The following is a 19,912-nucleotide window of genomic DNA, read 5'->3' as shown; positions in this document are numbered from 1 at the left end:
TTACCATACCAATAGAAACGATCAGAATTGATCCCAAAATGGCACAAATTATCGCAATAACCATCGATCCAATATAATTCCAGTGAGGAACACTAAACACAAGAACCCATTCCAATCCCTCCTCAGTACAAAGTCTATAAACCGAAATGACATTACTAACATCTGATAGTACACTTTCAGTATTGCAAGTTAATTCATCAAATGATTTAAAAGCTCCATAAACAATATTACCAATTTTGGTAACATCACCTCCAAAATCGTTTGCTGTTTTTCTTTGAACGTTTCCTTGAGAATCGACTGTGGCAACCGCAACCTCTGGATGGTCACTTGCAATAATGAAATCTGTCTTCTTTTCTATAATAAACGAAGATGAGCCACTCACTTCTTTTGTAATTTCAACTAAAAATTCAGAAATTGAAGCCACGGTCATGTCATAACCAAAAAAGTATGAAAAACTGGCACCTGACTTGATATTTCCCTGTTTGAAAGATGAGACTGCTGTAAGGAAGACAAAATTCGGTAAGGTTGGATCCACATACGAAACTGTAAACACCGGATTGCCAGGGTTGACTGAAGCAGATTCTGCCACAAAATTGGAAGTGAATGGAGGATAGACAATATCAGGTTCAGAAGATCTATTACAATAGTCACTAGTGTAAAAGTTTCGACAATTGTAATAGTACTGATCTTTTCCTGGAGTGATATTATAAAAAGTAATTTCATCCCCAAAGTGAGCTAGTCCATAAAAGGCTCCAAATGGATCACCTATATTGACTCCCTGGGTAACACTTGGTAGATATTTCTGAGCTACTCTCATGGCTTTAAACATGTGCTTTTCAATCATGGTGTCAAAATCAAAATCAGAATATAATTGAGATTTGACAGATTCTGTCACTAACATGACATCATTTAAAATCCTTTGAGTGAATGAAACAATCTTTTCAAATTCTTGTCTTCTCACTTTGCTGCTCATCTCACCAACTGCTGAACTAAAACTGCTGATCCAAATAACTGACAGCAAAACGACACTAATCAAAATTAATAAGGAAATTAAAATTATGAGCAGAAATTTAATGGAAGAGAAAAAGGTAGTTTTCAATTCATCGATACCATCAGCCGAAGAACTAGAAACACTTTCAGTTTCGTATTTGATATTAGGTGCAACTTTGGTCTTCATATTTTTTTTAATAAGGATCTTTAAGATGCTTTCTAATCTCTTTAATGTAAAGAAGTGTTTAATGGGCATCAACACCTCTTAATTGTCGGCTAAAAACTCATATTTCCAATAACCTATCTTGTGTCCATTGTAAATTTCGTTTTTTGCAAATACGAAACCACATCAAGAGACATTTAGCAAACCATAATGTGCTTATTATGGTGATGGAAACAAGTGACAAACCAGAATTGATGTCCAGATATCGCCACCAATTCCAACATAATCAATGCTGTAATACAGTTTAGGATAATAGGGAACAAACTTAAGGTTTTGTAAAATATCATTTATCTAATGCCAATATTCCTTATCATTTCTCAATCCTCCACACTCGTTCCGAATAGGTTTTAGATTAATAAACTACAATCAAAACATTTCGTTCCTTTGACTTGATTTCTTGTCAGTTATTCGAAATGTCAATCATCATTTTCACAATTCCCATCACAATTCCCACAAGAAAAAAATGTCCAGATACGATTTCAAAAAAGCGTTCAAAGCAGCAGAAATTGGCAACGTTTCTGATTTTAAAACTTTCTTCAATCCTCAACAAGTTAACAAATATTCGGACGATATTTTAAATAACAGAACTTTGTTATCTGTTGCGTGTCGGAATGGACATGTTGAAATTGTAAAATTGTTATTGGAGTGTGATGGGATTAATGTTAATATTGGCGTAAGTTGATTTGTTGGTGTGTTGTGGTTGTTGAGTATTTTGTAATAGTTTGTAAGTGTTTAATATTGATGTTGTAAATTATTAAATAGTTTAATAGATGGTAAGTTTTGATAAAAAAAATTGTGGATTAATTGGAGGATTATGGTAGCCAGGAACTGATCCGAACCTTGTTTTTGTAAGTTTTCATTGTAAATTCTTATTAAATCAAGTCAATTAGACACCCCTCCATTCTGCTTGCCAGAAAAATCAGCTGGAAATTGTAAAGTTATTACTAAAAGTGGAAGATTTAGAAATTGATTATCGTTTGAAAGTAAATGGAGAGCCTATTGGTAAAATTATGGAAGATATGAAGAATAATCAGATTGAAATTCAAAATACTCAAAAGAGCAATAGAGTTTCTACTTCCAATAATAGAAACTATTCGAAAGCTATTCATTATGGTGTTATTCTTCCTGAAGAAAGAAGAATAATTAAAGAAGAAAGAAAGATCGAGAGTTTAAGTTTAGAAAATGAAAAAATAAGAAAAGAAAGAAAACAACAACATGAAATTACTAATCAATCATTTATGGAATTATGTTCCTTAAATGAAAGAGTTTCCAAACAAAGAACTCTATTATCAGAAACGATTGAAAAAGTAATTTTTCAATCTAAAGAGCTATTCATTCATCAATCTATTCAAGAGGGATATTTTATTATGAAGGGACAAATATCAACATGTCACAATTTTATTAATGAAAATTTACCAAATTTAGTTTTGGATATTGGAATTAGAGAACACATTGAGCATGTTAATAGTTTACTATATTATATTGGATCGGTGGTAGAAGCAATTAATTTGGATAGTTACTTGATAAATCTCAATAGTTACATGCAATTATTGGAAGAAAAATTAGAAAAATTGAAAGAATTTATTGGAAACTATTTAAACGAAATTTATTCACAAAATAATGAAGCTGTTTATGTAAAAAATACGGAAGAAATTCCAAACTATATTGGAAATGCTTTGGGTAAAATAGTATCAGGAACGAATTTTGAACGAAATTCAAAAATAGGATTGGAGCTCGTTACAAAACAATTACAAAACATTACTTTTTCTTTAATTTCCTCTGTTGGAATTAGTAATACTGAATTATCATCCAGCTTGGGTAATGCTATGGAAAATTTAGAACAGGAAAGAAAGTACTTGGATGACATTTCTGCAAATTTTAAAAATTTAATTCCAAAAGAAATTCAGATTACAATTTTTCATTTATTTCATGATTATTATATTCAATATTCTACATGTGAAATGTTCATTCAAGATAGAATACCATTTATCATTGAAAAGTTTGAAGAGTTGCAAAGCCAAGTTGAAGTTATGAATAATTATCCTCAGTTGAGCTCTCAATTGACCAATTTACTTATTAGAAAGACAACATTGAGAAGTAAAATGAATACCTTAGATATTGAAGGAATCAAAAGTGCATTAGAAATCGCCAAGAAGGGAAATATGCCAGAAATGGAAATCTTAAAGTTTGAAAACAAACTAAGAAAGAAGGAGAGTCAGGTTCCTAAATATCAAGAAGAATGGAGGAATATTTACGAACAATTGAGAGAGCTCAAAACTAAATTCATTCAACTTGAAGGATTAGGATTTAAAATAGACCTGCTTTCAGATCCAAGTTTTGATGAAATTGAAGAAAATGATTTATTTGAACCATTGAACGAAAGGAAACTTCAAGATCAAGTTAAATTCATTGAAAACCAGTCAAAACAATTGAAAGAATATGAGCAACAATTGAATAATTTGAAACTTAACATGACAAATGAACATGCTGAGCTCGAGCAGAAAATTAAAGAACTAGAACAGAAGAAGAAACAATTATCAAGAGAAAGTTCAAAGGAAAGAGAGGAATTATCAAAACAAGTGGAAAGGTTGAAGAGAAAGGAAAAGAAACTTGAAAAGATGGAGAAGGAAATGATTGAAAACAAGTCGAAACAATTGAATATTGGGTTGCCTCGTTATTGGAAACGAAATAGTTTTAATAGATTTGCAGACAGATACAACACTGTTGATGTAACAAGTCAATTGAAAGATATTATACAAGAAATAATGAATGTTTCTTCTAACTCGAAAACACTTGGATCAGGAAGAGATCAACTCTACAAAATGAAATATTCGAAACTAGTCATATCAAGTGTTTACAGAATTGAAAATCCTTCCCTTTACAGTGCCTACAAGATACGAGAAAATCACATTTCTTCTTATCAAGATCCACTCAATCCCATTCAAGTCCAAACTGAAAATTTCACAACATTGAAATCTCCTGCTTTTGAATGGCTCAAGTCAACTGGATTGAACACATCAATGAATGAAAAGTATTTGTGGCATGGTACCAAACATGAATATGTGAATACCATTTCAGAGCACGGATTTGATGAAAGAGTTGCCAGTTTAGCTGGTCTCTTTGGAGCTGGAGTATACTTTGCTGAATATTGTTCCAAATCAGATCAATATTCTACTCCAGATACTAATGGCGAGTATTACATGTTTTTGTGTAGGGTTGTGTTGGGAAGACAGATCTATTATACACCTATGGGAATGACAAATCAGAGAAGACCACCAGAGATTAATGGATCCAACAGAAGAGTGTATGATTCAGTGATTGGTCAATCGAATAGTTCTAATTCTTCATATAGAGAATTTATTGTCTATGATAGATATCAATGCTATCCTGAATATTTGATTAAATATAGGAGAGAATAAATTATTTCACTTTCGTTTAAATAGATTATTGATCTACTTGATTCTATCGTATTATTGGTCATATTAATTTATTGTAAAATGTTAGGAGTTAATATTATTCGAAATGGCAATATGAATATAATAGGGTTTATTCTTTCCTGTGAAATTTGGATTTTACTCCAGGAAGTTGCCTTGAAGTTAAATTTGAATTTGAAAATTAAAACTTGGCTAAATTTCAATTTCCAATTTGAAAAAATTAAAACTTTAAAAAAAAATAAAAAAAAAATGGTAAAAAACAAGAAACCAGGAAAATCATCGGATGATAAATCAGCAAATAATCCAAAGGGAAATCAGCAACAATCTATTGATTTATCGGATCCTCTTGATCAGAGCTATAATCAAATTCAAGAAAATGCGGATAAATTATTGTTACAATCACCAGTTTTTAATTCGGTTGTTTTTAGAAAGTGGCATCAACGATATTTGAATGAGAATAATCCAGATGCATTGAAGGGAATGAGGATTTATGTCATGAAGGATACAATGTTGTCATTACAGAGAGGGTTTTATTATAATTCAAAGAAGGAGAAAGTTTCTATTAGAAACTTGGATAAAGAAATTTATGAGCAACAATTGGCAAAGAATAAGTTATATCAATTTAATGAAATTGAGAAGATTGTCTTCAATTCCACCTCTACTAATCAACAATTTGCTACTACCATTGAAGTAATTAAGGAAGATTGTGTTGAAACTATTTTCAAATTACACAAAAATGGAATGAATCCAGTTGTGCTAAATATGGCAAGTAAGAAGAGAGCTGGTGGAGGTTTTGAAACTGGACAGAAAAGTCAAGAAGAAGCTCTCTTCAGATCAACAAATTACATTTATTCTCTATTAGATCCAAATGATATTTTCAAAAAGTTTAATCCAAATTGTAAGAAACCTTCCCCTGATCAACAAATAGTTTCAGTTATTGGCCCAGATCAGTTCTATCCACTTTCTGATTATGATATCATTTACTCACCCAATGTTCAATTATTAAGACACGGAGAAGGAAGTGCTTTCGAATATTTGGATCAACCATTGGAAATTTCAATCATTGCAGCAAGTGCTTTCATTAGACCAAATACCTTTTTAGATAAAAAGACAAATCAACTCATGATGACGAGCAAGTTTGAGGAAGGAACAAGACAGAAAATTAGAGGAATTCTTTATGCAGCTCTTAATAATGGACATTTGAGTATTGTGTTGAGTGCTTTTGGATGTGGAGCATACAAGAATCCAGGTAAGTTAATTATTTAATTATTTGTTTTATTGAATTCAATTTATTTCAGAAAATCATATGGCTAAATTGTTTTATGAAGTAATAACTCAGGAATTTCCAAATAGTTTTAAGAGTATTGTGTTTGCTATTTTGGAAGATGGAAAAGATCAATCCAACTATTTGGCATTCAAAAGAGTTTTTGAAAAGTGCAAAGTTATACAAGTATCTACTGCCTCATCCTCAAGTTCAGAATAATTATTCGAAAGAAACAACTGAATAATTCAACTGAAGTTTATTAAATTACTAATTAACTAAATACTTAGTAATACTTTGTTTCAATTTCTTTCTTCCAACCATGGAGTCGTTCTAAAATAGTTTTTGCACTTGGTCTCGTTTTTGGTTGTTTATCCCAACATAGTTTAGTTAATTGACAAATCTCATAGAAAATGCTATGATATTTGGCATCTGTTGGTGATAGATATTCCTGACACCATTGTTGACATTCCTTTGCAGAAGAAAATGGAATGATAGGTCTGAGGTTTTTCTCAATCACTAATCTATGCAAATGGTACATGTTAGTCAATTGTAGTGGTTCATTCATTTTCAACTTTTTCAAAACTCTATCATGACATGAAATATAGGGCTCTTTCACTTCAAATAATAATTGGTAGAAAATAATGGCCAGACTGTAAATATCTATTGAAGTAGCACAAACTGATTCAGATTCTTGTAAACTTTCACATCCTGTAGTTTCTGGAGCCATATAGTAACACGTCCCCACTATTGTGTTTTGTGAATATAATTAAATATTGAGAACAATTTCATTGAAACTTACCATTGTTGGTCAAAGAATTGACAGTTTTTGAGTTTAAAATCTTTCCAACACCAAAATCGCATAATTTGTATTCTTTCTGAAAGCTCACAAGAATATTGAGGGGTTTCAAATCTCTATGAAGGCATTTTGGAGTCAAGGTATGTAAATAATTCACTCCCTCAATAATATCTATTAGAATATCAATCTTTTCCTGTAAATCCATTTGAATAACTTGATTCTGCAATTGACTAATGACATGTTCCAAGCTGTGTTCACAAAGCTCCATAACAATATATCTCTTCGTTGGAGAAAATGAAATGCCATAGAAGGAGACAATTTTTGGATGTCTTAAACGTGACAAGATTTGAAATTCTTGTTTGAAAGTTTCCTCCGACATGTCAAAATCATTCATGTCCACAACCTTAACGGCAACTAATTGGTTTCCCCATTTTGTAGAAAATACTCTTCCAAAAGAACCTTCACCAATCCTCTTGATTGGATGATCCATATCCAACTGTTCCAGTGGAATAACAAAATCTGCTTCATTGAGTTCACTATTACTGATCCCCATTGAAGAATTATAGGATGCAAAATCATCCATAAGCAATCTCTTGTCTAATAATTTGTCAGTCATGAGGATTGCTCTCTTCTTTCTTTGATTTTGAATATAGACAAAGACCATTGAAACAGAAATTACAAAAACTATTACAATAACCAAGCCACAAGCAATCAAACTTCCAACTAAAATTAAAACTGTTTTAGGTATCGAACAATCAATACCTGAATAATCATCCAAGCACTGACAAACATTTGGTGAAACACAAATTCCTTTGCCATTACATGCTCCAGATCCCGTCTTACCAAAGCATATTGATTCTGAGCAATTTGATCCAGAATAACCAGAATAACATTCACATTGATCTAAACTTTTACAAAATCCATGTGAAGAACAAGCATTAATTGTTTTTCCATAAATTCCAAAACAATTTGGAATGCATGTAGAATTAGTTTCAGGTTCCAAACTATAGCCAGTTTCACAGTGAGGAATTAACTTTCTAATAATTTGATTGTTATAATCGAAAACAACAATACTTCCAGTATTATCTACCATTAAAGTTTCTGAATTGAAATATGAATTTCAAAACGGAGATAAAATACTTACTTGTAATACTGAAACCTGTTTCCAAAGCAGGATATGAATCTCCATTAAAATCAGTTCCTCCTTGAGCACCAGATATTCTATAAACATATCCATTTCTTGTTATTTTCCTTACATAATTGTAATCTGAGAAGAAAACTTCTCCTTCCTTGTTGACAGCTATATGTGTTGGATTAGTAATCTTGGCATAAATTGCTAACCCTCCATCACCACTATATCCTTTTTGACCTGTACCTACTACTGTTGTTATTATTCCAGTTTCCAAATTAACTCTTCGAATGCGTTGATTTTCAAAGTCACAAATATAGAGAAAGAATCCTAAACTCGACTTGGAAACTGCAATACCTTTTGGAAAATTTAAGAGAGCCCCAACAGCCAATCCACCATCACCTGTTGTTTTTTTAATGAGATATTAGTAGTAATTGAAACTTACCTTCATATCCCAATGTACTAGTCCTTCCTGCTACTGTACTCACTATTCCATTCATTGTATTGAACTTTCTTACAACATTATGAGAAGAATCTGTAAAATAAACATTCTTCTCATCATCAAAAGCAAGGTTTTCAGCATTAAGAATTGCATACTTCAAGTACCAACCATCACCAATTCCACCTCCAATAATTTCAACTCTATAACCATTGGCAATATCAATTTTCTTAACTAAATTCCCATCGGTGATATAGAGAAATTTATCATCTCCAGTTATTCCCTTTGGAGATTCAAAAGTAAGCTCTAGTGTTGATACAATACCCGTATTCAACATTCTTATTTTCTTGTTGTCAGTATCTGCAATGTAAATAATATTATTATATGTAATAAACATTGATAGAGGGTTATTGAGCTGAGTGGTGGTTGGGAAATTATCTCCATTGTATCCCTTCTCTCCTGTTCCAATAATTGTTTTTACGGTTTTTGATTCAAGATTTGCTTCACGAATCCTTTGGCCATATGTATCTGAAATGTACAAGCGGGAATGGAAGTAAAATAATTGAGATGGATTGTTAAATAACGCGTCGAGAAAGAATCCATCCTGGAATCCTTTCTCTCCTGTTCCAGCTAGAGTTGTGATAATTCCATATCTATCGATTAGTCTAATTCTATTGTTATCAGAATCAGAAATAATCAAGTCACCACTATATGTTTCAACTATGCCATAGGGGTTGTTAAGACTTGCATTAGTAGCCAAACCATTATCACCCGAAAATCCAGGAATACCATTACCTCCAACAGTTGAAATAATGCCATTTGGAAGAATAGCTCTAATTCTATGATTACCAGAGTCAGATATATAAATTTTTCCAAACTCTGAAACAAATACACCAGATGGAGAGTTTAGGGATGCTTCTGTTGCGGCTAGCCCATCACCACTAAAATTTGCAATTCCATTTCCTGCCAATGTAGAAATAAGTCCAGTTTGTATATCAATTACTCGTATTCTATGATTATTCGAATCAGAAATGTACAGTTTTTGGTTTTTAAGAAATATTCCTCTAGGATTGTTTAAGGTTGATAATGTTGCCTTAATATTATCAGGTACATTGACTGGTGATAGCAATCCTGATAATTGAGTGAAATTTCCTTGGTTATTCCTCAAGTAAATATTATTATTCACAATTGCATACATATCATTCCCATACTTTGAAATAAAAGATATCTTATCCACATTCATTCCAACAACATCCATGAATGGTTTGTTTGGAACATAATGTCTTATAACAGAAGACGAATGTTGAGTGAAAATAATGGAATTGTCCTCTTCACAAAGTGTCATCGATTCAACGTTTTGAATATCTGAGATATTTGCTGGTAATGTATAGTATTGAAGATTAGAATCCGATGTTCCAATCACAACTCTTCCAATACTATCATTATATCTCTGAAATTCTTTTAAAACGTTTCCAACTGAAACTAAATAATTTCCCTCATTGTTGATTGTTAGAATTCTAGGAATTTTGGCAGATTTTTCAAACACTAACACAGTCTCAGAGGAATATGAACCAATTGCCTTCTGGATACTACCATAATTGATATAGTAGATATCATTTTCAAAAACAGCAGCTTTAGAAAATGAATAGAAAGCATAATGAGTTTCATATGTTTGATTGGGAAATATTCTAAGAATCAAATTGCCTGTGTTTACTACCATATCATTCCCTGCAAAAATTAGTTGTTGTGGTTCCCTTACAAACCCTTTTTCTGTTTTTAGAAATATTAAATGTTTTAAATAAATTGAAAATTAACACACACTTACGAAAAACATTCCATAAAATTCCATTCCTATCAATACGTCGAATCAGATGATTATTTGTATCACAAATATAAACCTCACCATCCTTAACAAATACAGATTGAGGTTGGCTCAGTAAGGAATCGATAGCTGGTTTTCCATCACCTTTACAATGTACATTCTCATATTACAAAATCAATTTACTCCATTACGTACCATTATATCCCGATGAACTCAAAGAACCTGCAATCCTCTGAACAGTTCCACTTTCTTCACTTGCCGAATAAACAGTCGACTCGAGTCTATTGGAAGTAACATATATTAAAGTTCCTCCTTCCTGAGTTTTCAAAACAAAGAATGATGAAATATCATACCATTTCTCACCACTAAATGATAACTTTCTCAATAGTCCATCTTGTTTTGAATATTTGTAAATTATTTCCATGGAGGAGATGTAAATAATTTCATCACCATGTAAACTTCCATCACCATTTCGTGGCAATACAATTGCCTGTATTGATAATCCCCAATAGTAAGTGGCTGGCAAACCACTCGGAAAGTAATTTTGCAATGGCCTCGGATATCCAATAATTGTTTGAACACTATAGGTGGCCAAATTATTATAATAAATAGAGGAATTTGATGAAGATGATTGATAAATATTTGTTGATTGCACAAAACACATGCAAAAAGCCAACAAAACTAAAAGTTGGCAATGGTAACTACCAAATACCTTTTTCATTGTTTTTTCTGTGTGAGAAAAGCCAAAAAATAAATGGGCCTTTCGTGTTTCTGTAATACAATTACAGTACCAACGTTCAAGTTCATCTGTCCAACCAACATCAAGTTTCATAATAAAGATTTCAATTCAATAATTTATTCAATGTTAACTTGGAAAATTAGGTTTTTAAGACGTTGAGCAATAGTCAAATGGAAAATATTGTCAACTGTGGAATATCTTTGAAGTAAAGATTTTGGAATTTGCATTTGGAGAATTTCATCCAACAACTTGTTGAGTGTTCCAGTTGTTGCTTCTTGTAAGAGTTGTGTTCTTTGCTCAGCAGATAATGGAGATTCTCTATTTTGTACATAGAAACTGATGTGTCTGAATAAAACAATCAAAGTATTTTCTAACAAACTGATGTGAGTGTTGAGGTGGATATCAAGTTTAAGTAATTTTCTGGAAAGAATTGTTCGGCAAAGCAACTTGGCTTCATTTGGAACACTGTCTTGTTTTTCAAAGAAGCTTAAGAAATGTTCTTCTCCTAAAATTGTGTTTGCTGAACGAACAATATTATTCAATTGTTCAATCTTCAATTGATCCAATTGTTGCAAGTTGGATTCACAAGTAAATCTTTCCTCGAGAGCATTGTTCAATCTATGGTATCCATTTTGCAACAACAAACCAAGTACATGAATAGATGGTCTTTGGTCAAGCTCGAATGGCTTTGGAATAATATCTTCATCCAAGGCCATTTGTTTACCTGAAGCTGAATTTGGTCCAGAAATAAAATGGGTAAATAGAACTTTTCCTATCAGTTCCAAACTTGATCCACTAGTTAAGAATTCTGGGTATTGACATACTACTCTACAGAAATTGATTATTGTTTTACAAATTTCGTCAATACAACATCTCTTTTGTTCCAAACTATACTCGAATTGCAGCTCTCCAGTTCTGATACCATTTTCATCAGCCATGTTGGCATCAAGAATATTGATAGTCTTCTTCGTAGATCCCAATTGTTGAATAGTATTCAGTTTAACCAACGCGTTCAACATTAACTTTTCATACTTATTAGTATGTAATTTAGAAGACATAACGTCTTGATGAAGAGACAAAAGATACATCATCTCTGTAACCAAACGAACCAATTCCAAAGAACCCGAATCAATATTAATCAAATTCTTTTGAATATTTTCCATCTTAAGAATTGCAGAAATTGACTTTCTGTGTAGCTCAACAAATGACAAGACTTGTTCAGCAACCTTCTTATTAATTCTCATATGTGATTGAATGGCGACAATGAGCTTAATTGCAGGAATAACAAGTTGATTATATTTTTCAGTGATAGAAGGCTCCCAGTCAGCTTCCATATCATCTTCCATATCCATCTTTCTGCCATATTGATGAGAAACAATTGAAGGTCTCAAATCGATAAAGGTGAAATGCGAGCAAATCTTGGTAATAACTTCAAAGCTCATCATAATTTCAGCACTCTTAACATCAACATCAGTAAACTTGAGAAGGAATGACATAGCATTTTCATAAATGAAAAGTCTGTTTAAAGAAGAGGCATCAGTATCGTGAAGGGTTGGTTGTAACACCTTAGGCAAGGAATGTTTGGCTTCTGTCATAACACTATCCAAAATTTGTTTCAAACATCCACTTGACTCAAAGTAAGTGATCCATTTACCTCTTTGGGCAATGTTAGTGGTGTATGTGAAGAAAGTTTCCAAAAGGGAGTAAGAAACAGCCTTCCAAATGTTCTTAGCATCCAATGCATCCTTAGCTACAAGGGCGAAAACTCTCAAGTCATACTTGTCAATAATGTGTTCAGTATTCTTTTGAAGATTCATTATTTGATCACTTCCATAGTTAAGCTCGTTTCTCTTGGTGTATTGCAAATAGTTGATAAGTGTAGAGTAAAGATTACCTCTTATGGATTGTTCACTTTGTTCAGAAAGTAAAATGCATTCAAGTAAATTTCTGAAAATTGTGAGGCATTGATCAACTGGAAGCATGATGACTTCACCACTAGTAATGAATTCCTCTCTTAACTTGGACATGACTCTCAAAATTACTTGAGAAACCAAAAGTTCCAATTTTTGTTGTTGTTTACCTTTGTTAATTCTCTTCATTTGGAAAAGTTTGAAAAGCAATGAACTAATAATATCGTGCAATATTCTCAGTCTCATTCCATCATCCGGAATCATACCAAAACATTGGGACAAAGTAATTTCTACTACTTGTTTCCATCCATCGAATGAGTTAGAAGTTGATGCCCAATTCTTCAAGAAAAGTTTCCACTCCTTTGAATCTTGTGCAGGAGCATTTTGAGCCAAGTTCAAGTCGATAGTGTCCAAAATTTCGAGCATGAGGGCTCTTCTTTGCTCAAGTAAATCGTAAGAACGACTGAAATCAGAAAGTGAGTCACCACCAAAAAGAATGTGTACCAATTCTTGAACACCTCCTCTGTTACTATCACCCTTCTTGAATGCCTTTGTGTTAGAGTATAATTTGAGAGCAACAATTCTAATAACAAAACCTCTTTGGTTGAGAATATGATGGGCAAGAGGTGACGGTTCAATCTTTGTGGAGAAGTTAGCATTCTTCAACTTATCAATCAAAAAGTTGGCCTTTTCAAGGCAAGCAAATGTTTGTTGACTAACTCTTCTATCAGCACACAACTTGTAAATAAGTTCATAACATGATTCAATAAATCTTGGATGAGTAATTGGTAATTGTTTAGATTTCAACAAGTTAAGAATTACTGTGAGACAAGTCTTTTCATTGAAAATGTCGATTTCTCTTGGTTCGTCATTAGAAACATCAAATCCACATAATAAATGGCTCAAGTTTTCTCCAGGAGCATCAAGATTAGCCTTCAAAAGGTCTAACATTCTTAATCTAGTTTCATTATCTCTTTGCTCTTCTGTTACAGGAATTTCTTCAACATCAGAGCATTCTCTGTTTGTTTCAGTTGTTACAGCATGGAGATACTTGACGAAAAGCTTAACCACGGTCTTTTCCTTACGCTTGTCCTTGAACAAGCTTACCAACTTAGTAGCATTCTTGCTAATCAAACAAAGGATATTAACAACTCTATATCTGATTTCATTGTTATGTGAATAATCAATAAGATCAATCAATCTAATTATTAATGAATTAGGTAATTGGTACTCTAAACGTTTGATCACTAATGGAACCAAATGAAGCTTGCTTGTAGAACATTTAATGAAATCATCTTCTTTGAGTAAGGTAGTTTCAATGATTTCCAAAGCATAAATAACTGATCTTTCCAAAGCTTCTCCTTCTCTATTGTTATATCTTTCTTCTTCAAGATTAAAATCTTCTCCTATAACAATTTTAAATAATTCTTTTCTGAAAATAGTATCACTAAGCATATCTCTCATAAGTTGGAATCCAGCTGGAGGGTCATTGACTTTTGGTGTTTCGTCTTCGGATGATTTAACTTCCTCAAAATCAGAAGTAGATGGGGTGTATCTGGAAAGAAGTTTTGTAAATATTTGTAGACAAGACTTTGCAATCAGCCACTTATCACTTTGGTCCTTATAATATCTTTTTGAGAAATTATTAAAAACATCTTCTTGGATAAACTTGAGGAAGGGTGTGAACCCAACAATAGCCATTCCAGTGCTAGAAATAAGAGCGTCAATAAGTTCTAAGAATCCTAAAGTTTCATAGTATTCTCCTTCTTGAGCTTCTCTAAAATTCAATTGATACTTAATACCTCCCTTGCTTGAGACTTCGTATTTTTGATCTCTAATTTCATAATGGAGAATTCTACCCATTTGTGAAATAATAGCAAAAGCAATGTTGCTTGGTTCACCTTGGGATGGTTTCAAGAATGATGACAAGGTGGAGAAAACTTGACCCATCAAACATGGTGTAATTTTTGGTGCATACATCATTTCAAAAAGCAAACCTAACACACGCCAGTTTGTATTGTCCAAAATTGCAACTCTGCTCTGTTCAGAGTTTCTACATACAACTTCTACAAGCTTAAGAACAATCGAAATTGCATCAAGAGTTCTCTTCTCAAAAACAAAATCATCATTACTTGAACATTGTGAACGGAATTCTTCAAGTAATACTTTAAAGAAATATTCCCAGCTAAAAAGTGGATAAGTAGAGTCATTCAAAAGAGCAAAAACATTCGTTGCTCCCACAGAATCTCCACTGAATGAACAAAGTACTCCCAAATAATAAATGAATGTTACGTCAAGTTCTACTTGAAATTTGCAAAGGGAAGTAATTTGTTCACAGCATGTCTTTCTCAAAAAATCGTTCAATTTTGGATTAGCATCTCTATCAAAGTATTTGTGAGTATAACTTGGGAATCCACGATATAATTCAGCCAATAACAGTAAAATATCATTAAATTCTCTTGGAATATTTTGCTCATCTTCTTCAGATGCTTGATTGTCATCTCTTCTTGTTAAATAACTTCTCAATTCTTCAATTTGATCAACCAATGAATCATTAATACTATCTTCCAAATTTACAATAAAACTGGATATCAAGTCACCTAGTATGTTGACAATAAATTCTTTGACATTTTCACTTTCACTTCTGTAAACCTTGTTATTCAAAAGTCCAGTTGTGATGAATGCAAAAACTCCTCGCGATAAACTCTTAGAGAAAGCATTATCACTTCTTGTTAATAATTCAAGATTTGGTTTGATATTATTTTGAACTCTTAAACCAACACACCACTGTAAAGCAGTCATGGCTTCAAATTGAGTTCTATCTATTAAATAGCTCAAATCATCATGATCATCAGGCATTAAATTGTCCAAAATTTTGTCGAATTTCTCTATGAATTGTTGTTTGTATAAGCTGTTGTTTGGACTTTGTGTAACACCCTTAGGATCAATTCTAATCTTTCCGATTGTTGGATCCAATAAAGAAAGAATTGTTGTTGTTAATAAGTACAATATGCTAAAGATACTCTTTGTACCTATTGGAAGATATTCAAAAATAGATGGGAAGCTATATGAGAACTCCTCTTGTCTTTCTCCAATTCTGTTAGCTACACATTGATTAAACAAATTTTGTAATCCAATGAATGTGTTAAATACTTTGAAGAATGTATCGTCATCACATTGTATATTTGAACAAGCAAAGAACAAACATTCAGCAAAGCCTCTTCTTATTTCGACTTTGTACTTGATTTGTTCACTTGATTGATATACTTTTACGGAATCTTGATTACCTTGTTGTTCCAATGTAGTAATTAAATTTTGAGCTTCGTTAATTTGTTTTGATGTGGATGTTATTTGTTCACAAATTGATGAAATAATATTATCACTCAACAATTCATTAGTAAATTTAACAACAACATCTCTGGTATTAGGATGTAAATCTTCATTAAATCTAGATTGGAATAAAATCAATACTGATGATAACAATTTTAAATAGTCCTCGTAAAAAAGTTTGATAGATAATTGATATTCATGTACTCCATAAACTTGTGGCTAATTCAATAGTAAATTTGTGTAATATGTACAAGTACTTACTGGATTACTTTTTGTTGCTGTAAAAATCAAGCTGAGAGCAACCAACTCGTTAAGATTAAGAGCATCGGACACTTGGAGAACCAATTCCTTAAGTGAATCCGGTAATGTTGAAGGCACTCCTTTAATATCTACATTATTAGTTTGAATTTTGTTTCTGGCATCTGATGATTTTTCCTATTCAATTAAATTAATTTAACAATTATTGTTGTTGTACATACTGGAAACTTGAATTGAAAACTTGATTTGAAATTAGCAAGGAGTTGAAAGAATTTTGTTGTACTATCCTTGTTTTCTTTAATTAAACTTAGGCTTGAAACTCGTTCGTAGAGTGTATGAAAAGAATTTTCGTTATCAGGTCCAAAGGCAATCATTTTCCAAATCAATTCTATACTCTCCAAACTTGCTTGATGATGAAGATGATGATGTTTTGATGTTGTTGGTGTAAAACTTCAACAAGGCAGCAAACGCGGTGGAGAGGGTTTAAAATTTTTTTGAATTACGTAAAAAATAAAAAGCAAAAATTTGGCTTATTCCTTGTTTATTTGTTCAAGTATCATTGTTGCGGAAGGCTTTAATTCATTTGATTGGAATATTATATTTACAATGGAAATTGCTGAAAGCAAACATGATTAAATACTAGAGTATTATAATGCTGATGATAACAGTTTTACCTTGTCTAAATCTTCAGAAAATTCAAGCTCCACTTTGAAATAGGATGAACAACACTTGTGGAAAATTATGATGATGATCTATTATTAAAACATCCAAACCAGTAAAAAATGTTATCACGACAAAGTAACAATAAGAAACAACCTCCAAAGAGCAAGTTTGATTCATGGTCAAAAGAGGAGAAGGGTAAGTTTAATCGGCATTGTACATTTGTTTTAGATAATCATGTTAGAAATTGTAAGAGGACAAGTCTTGTCTCTTCACTCTTTATTTCCATCGAGAACTCCCGATGAAATTTTGAAGATTTATCTTCAAGAAGAAAAGGATGAAACTGCTACGATTAGTCGTTTGATCATGATGCAAGAAGAAGAGGAAGAAAAAGCAATAAAAGAATCGGCACCAAAAACATCAGAAGGAGCAACTATTGACATTTCCAATGATAATAGTAAAAAGGATAATGATGATGAAGAAATGTTGGAAATTATTGAAGAATCTTCATCTTCTGTAGTTGGCAATTCCAATGTCGATGTCGATGAGAAAACTAAACTGGAGGAAACAATGGTTGAAACTAGTGATATAGCCGAGGATGAAGATGTCGAAATTGATGATTATGGAAGTGATATTGAAATTGATGATGAAGAATATCAAGAGGAAGAGGAGGAAGAAGAGGAAGTTTATAGAGATCCAACAGAAGATGATGAAAATCTCTTTGACTATGACGATAATGAACATATTGTACTTGATGTGACAGATGCCTATGAATACTCAGAGGAAGAGTTGCACAATCAAACTTTACAATCAGAATTGAGAAGAAAAGCAATGGATCCAAAATTCTTCCTCGATTTGAAAAAGGAAGAAGAAACTCTGGAATATTTGTGGGAACAATACAAAAAGAAAAAGAAGGACTACAAGGTTCTTATTGATGAAATGGATATTATCAGAGAGCAAGATGAAGAAGTTCAACATACAAAGGATTTGATTCAATGGTCAGGAGCTCAAAAAGATCAAATCGTTCTTACAATGTTGAAACAGTACAGATGGAGAAGTGAAAATATTTCGCACGATTACTGGGAAAGGGGTGAAAATTATGTATTCAAATTATGTGGTATTCCAATAGGCGAAAAACAAACGAACGATGATGACAATACTTGTCCTGCTTGTTTCTGTGATGATGTACCAATGACTGAGAGTCCAATGTGTGGTCATTCATTCTGTAATGCTTGCTGGAAATCATATTTAGAAGTCAAGATTAAGGAAACTTCAGGTTTAGGACAAACACGTATCAATTGTATGGATTGTAACGCTGCATTGACCCAAGATTTTATCTTTTCATTCTTCAAAAATGATGAAAGAATCAAGAGACGTTTTATTGAGAACAGAATTGAAACCTATGTGAGTGATCACTTTATGGTTACCAGATGTCCATCAAATCGTTGTAAATGCGCTATTAAGAAAACTATTGATGAACCTATTCACTATGTGAAATGCTATTGTGGAGAAAGGTTTTGCTTCCAATGTGGTAAGGAACCTCACTTCCCTTCCACTTGTCAACAGGTGAGTGATTTCAAAGGTAAATCGAGCGGTATGTCAGAAGGTGCATCTATTGCATTTATTCAAGGTAACACAAAAGTCTGTCCAAATTGCAAGAAGGCAATTGAAAAGAATGGTGGTTGTAATCACATGACGTAAGTTTTATAATTTTTCAAATATCCTAACAAAATAATAGTTGTTCGATGTGTAGACATGAATTCTGTTGGTTATGTTTTGTAAGTAATTTCAAAAATAGAAAATCTTAACATTGGTTAGGGAAAATGGAGCACCCACAATTTTGAAGCATGTAAAGAAAGAGTTGTTGAGCATTCTATGAATTTAACCAAAAATGAAATTCACCAAAAGAATCTTTATCATCACTACATTTACTATGAGGGTAAAATGAATGAACACAAACAGTGGTTACAACGTGAAAAATTCAATCACTACATGAAGAATAACATTCAACAATTCAAAGCAGATATTTACATGCACACTGATGTACCATATAAGCACTTGTTTTGGATTGATGAAATGTTAAAGAAGGTAAAGGAAGCAAAACGTTATCTTCACGGAGCTTATGTCTATGCATTCTGTGCCTTTAATGAAGAGTTGGCAGAGAAGGACAAGAAGAGTAATTCAACCAAAGCTTCTCTGCTAAACATTCACTCTAAGGAATATAAAATCAAGAAGGAGCGCGAGAGATGCTTCCTCCTCTTTGATACTCACTTGAATAATTTGGAAAAGGCTGTTTCTACACTTTTACAAAAGTTGGATTTCTTAACAGATAATGCTTGGAGTGATTATTTACAAGATATTTCAAAGCAAAAGATTTATTCTGAACAATATACTATGAGACCTTACTTGACAGGTGTTGCTAACCAATTAGAGGGTTTACAATCTGTGATAGAAAGTGTAGATATGAAATCTTTGATGTAAAATTAACATTCTAATGTCAAAAAGTTCAGTTTGTATTGTTTTGGTAAACTAAGCATTAAATCGCCACAAAGGAAAAGTCGTTAATCAATTTAACGTCATTAAGGAATGACTCAATAACAGCCCGTCTAGCTCAGTCGGTAGAGCGCAAGGCTCTTAACCTTGTGGTCGTGGGTTCGACCCCCACGGTGGGCGATTCCTTTTGCATTAAACCAACATTTAATTATTTATCTTTGCTTCCACAACTTGTGTCAAATCTTTGGAAAGATCTTTTGGATTATCCAAGAATGCAAATAGAAAGGCATTTGTAACTTTATCCACAAATTGCTTCTCACCTTGTCTCTGTGGAATGTGTTAAAACAATCATTGTATGGGCTAAGCAGTCATGTTCTCTAAGATTTTGTAACAAAAAGTATCTACTATTTAAATAACTCACAATT

The 19,912-nt window shown here is 32.5% G+C and overlaps 5 protein-coding genes and 1 non-coding gene across 6 annotated transcripts in view; 4 read left to right on the top strand and 2 right to left on the bottom strand.

The window, feature by feature from the left end:
* The window catches only part of NAEGRDRAFT_73198 (uncharacterized protein), a gene marked incomplete at both ends in the record, with an annotated part of 1,867 nt that extends 690 nt beyond the window's left edge, over positions 1–1,177 (bottom strand). The window contains one exon of the mRNA XM_002671626.1: positions 10–1,177. Within this exon, the coding sequence (XP_002671672.1) occupies positions 10–1,177 (1,168 nt within the window). The remainder of the gene's footprint in view (positions 1–9) is intronic.
* Positions 1,178–2,223: 1,046 nt separating this feature from the next.
* Positions 2,224–4,650, top strand: NAEGRDRAFT_81435 (TCCD-inducible-PARP-like domain-containing protein; the record flags this gene model as incomplete). The annotated part of the gene is made up of 1 exon (XM_002671689.1): positions 2,224–4,650. One exon carries the CDS (start codon positions 2,224–2,226, stop codon positions 4,630–4,632), a length of 2,409 nt encoding a protein of 802 aa, XP_002671735.1. The 3' UTR covers positions 4,633–4,650.
* Positions 4,651–4,896: 246 nt separating this feature from the next.
* Positions 4,897–6,130, top strand: NAEGRDRAFT_73196 (uncharacterized protein; the record flags this gene model as incomplete). Its single annotated transcript, XM_002671688.1, has 2 exons — positions 4,897–5,896; positions 5,946–6,130. 2 exons carry the CDS (start codon positions 4,897–4,899, stop codon positions 6,128–6,130), a joined length of 1,185 nt encoding a protein of 394 aa, XP_002671734.1.
* A 64-nt stretch (positions 6,131–6,194) lies between these two features.
* On the bottom strand, positions 6,195–16,708 carry NAEGRDRAFT_73195 (uncharacterized protein; the record flags this gene model as incomplete). Its single annotated transcript, XM_002671625.1, has 10 exons — positions 6,195–6,655; positions 6,711–7,808; positions 7,852–8,238; positions 8,282–10,045; positions 10,101–10,241; positions 10,293–10,809; positions 10,968–11,659; positions 11,690–16,295; positions 16,338–16,511; positions 16,556–16,708. The coding sequence occupies 10 exons, from the start codon at positions 16,706–16,708 to the stop codon at positions 6,195–6,197; spliced, it is 9,993 nt and encodes a 3,330-aa protein (XP_002671671.1).
* A 408-nt stretch (positions 16,709–17,116) lies between these two features.
* On the top strand, positions 17,117–19,498 carry NAEGRDRAFT_81434 (uncharacterized protein; the record flags this gene model as incomplete). The annotated part of the gene is made up of 4 exons (XM_002671687.1): positions 17,117–17,192; positions 17,239–18,691; positions 18,733–18,772; positions 18,813–19,498. The coding sequence occupies 4 exons, from the start codon at positions 17,117–17,119 to the stop codon at positions 19,473–19,475; spliced, it is 2,232 nt and encodes a 743-aa protein (XP_002671733.1). The 3' UTR covers positions 19,476–19,498.
* Positions 19,499–19,594: 96 nt separating this feature from the next.
* NAEGRDRAFT_t630 lies at positions 19,595–19,667 on the top strand. Its single transcript has one exon. It is a non-coding gene; the product is annotated as a tRNA-Lys (tRNA).
* The last annotated feature ends 245 nt before the right edge of the window (positions 19,668–19,912 follow it).

Source organism: Naegleria gruberi (genome assembly GCF_000004985.1).
Source record: "Naegleria gruberi genomic scaffold NAEGRscaffold_59, whole genome shotgun sequence".
Lineage (NCBI taxonomy): Eukaryota > Heterolobosea > Eutetramitea > Acrasida > Naegleriidae > Naegleria > Naegleria gruberi.
Note: the sequence above shows the minus strand (reverse complement) of the source record. Positions and strands in the feature narration are given on the sequence as shown.